Source organism: Cystoisospora suis (assembly GCF_002600585.1).
Source record: "Cystoisospora suis strain Wien I chromosome Unknown contig_4415, whole genome shotgun sequence".
NCBI classification, from domain to species: domain Eukaryota; phylum Apicomplexa; class Conoidasida; order Eucoccidiorida; family Sarcocystidae; genus Cystoisospora; species Cystoisospora suis.
Genome location: NW_027157207.1, coordinates 1 through 523, shown reverse-complemented (window position 1 = coordinate 523; position 523 = coordinate 1). Strand labels below are relative to the sequence as shown.

At 40.8% G+C, this 523-nt stretch overlaps 1 protein-coding gene across 1 annotated transcript; it reads right to left on the bottom strand.

Annotated features, from left to right (window-relative positions):
* CSUI_008067 (uncharacterized protein) lies at positions 1-455 on the bottom strand. The gene has a single exon (XM_068068206.1). The coding sequence runs from the start codon at positions 260-262 to the stop codon at positions 71-73; it is 192 nt and encodes a 63-aa protein (XP_067919815.1). The 5' UTR covers positions 263-455; the 3' UTR covers positions 1-70.
* Positions 456-523: the final 68 nt, after the last annotated feature.

Genomic DNA, 523 nt, shown 5'->3' with positions numbered 1-523 from the left:
TTCCGACGACAAGAAGAAGGAAACAGATAGGTCCCTTGAGACGGAGGTGTCTGCTGTCTATACACTCCTCTCACTCTCCAAGAAGCCAAGATAGACCGATCAGGCAATTAATCCATGCAAGTCGTAGAACTCTCCCGCCTTTCTCCATGTGATACGGTGANNNNATGACATAAATGTGTGTGAAAGATCTCTCTAGCTCCAATAGTAAGAAAGCATTTCTCTTTGTAGGGCACGGCATCATCCAGAGGGGTGTCGTTTTCATAGCTGTGACAAGCCTATCATGTAGTGTATCAGCCTCATGCCCCCCTCATAAAATGAACAACTATCGACAGATGCTCCCTCCCTCTCCCCTCTTCTTCACGAGTCCTTGTTCTTCTCTCACAAAGAACTCCATCCATTCATTTTGTCAGGGGCTTCTTTCATTCTTCACATCTTGGTCACAAACCATACATATATATACATATATATATATATATATATATATGCCTATATATATATATATATGCCTATATATATATATATA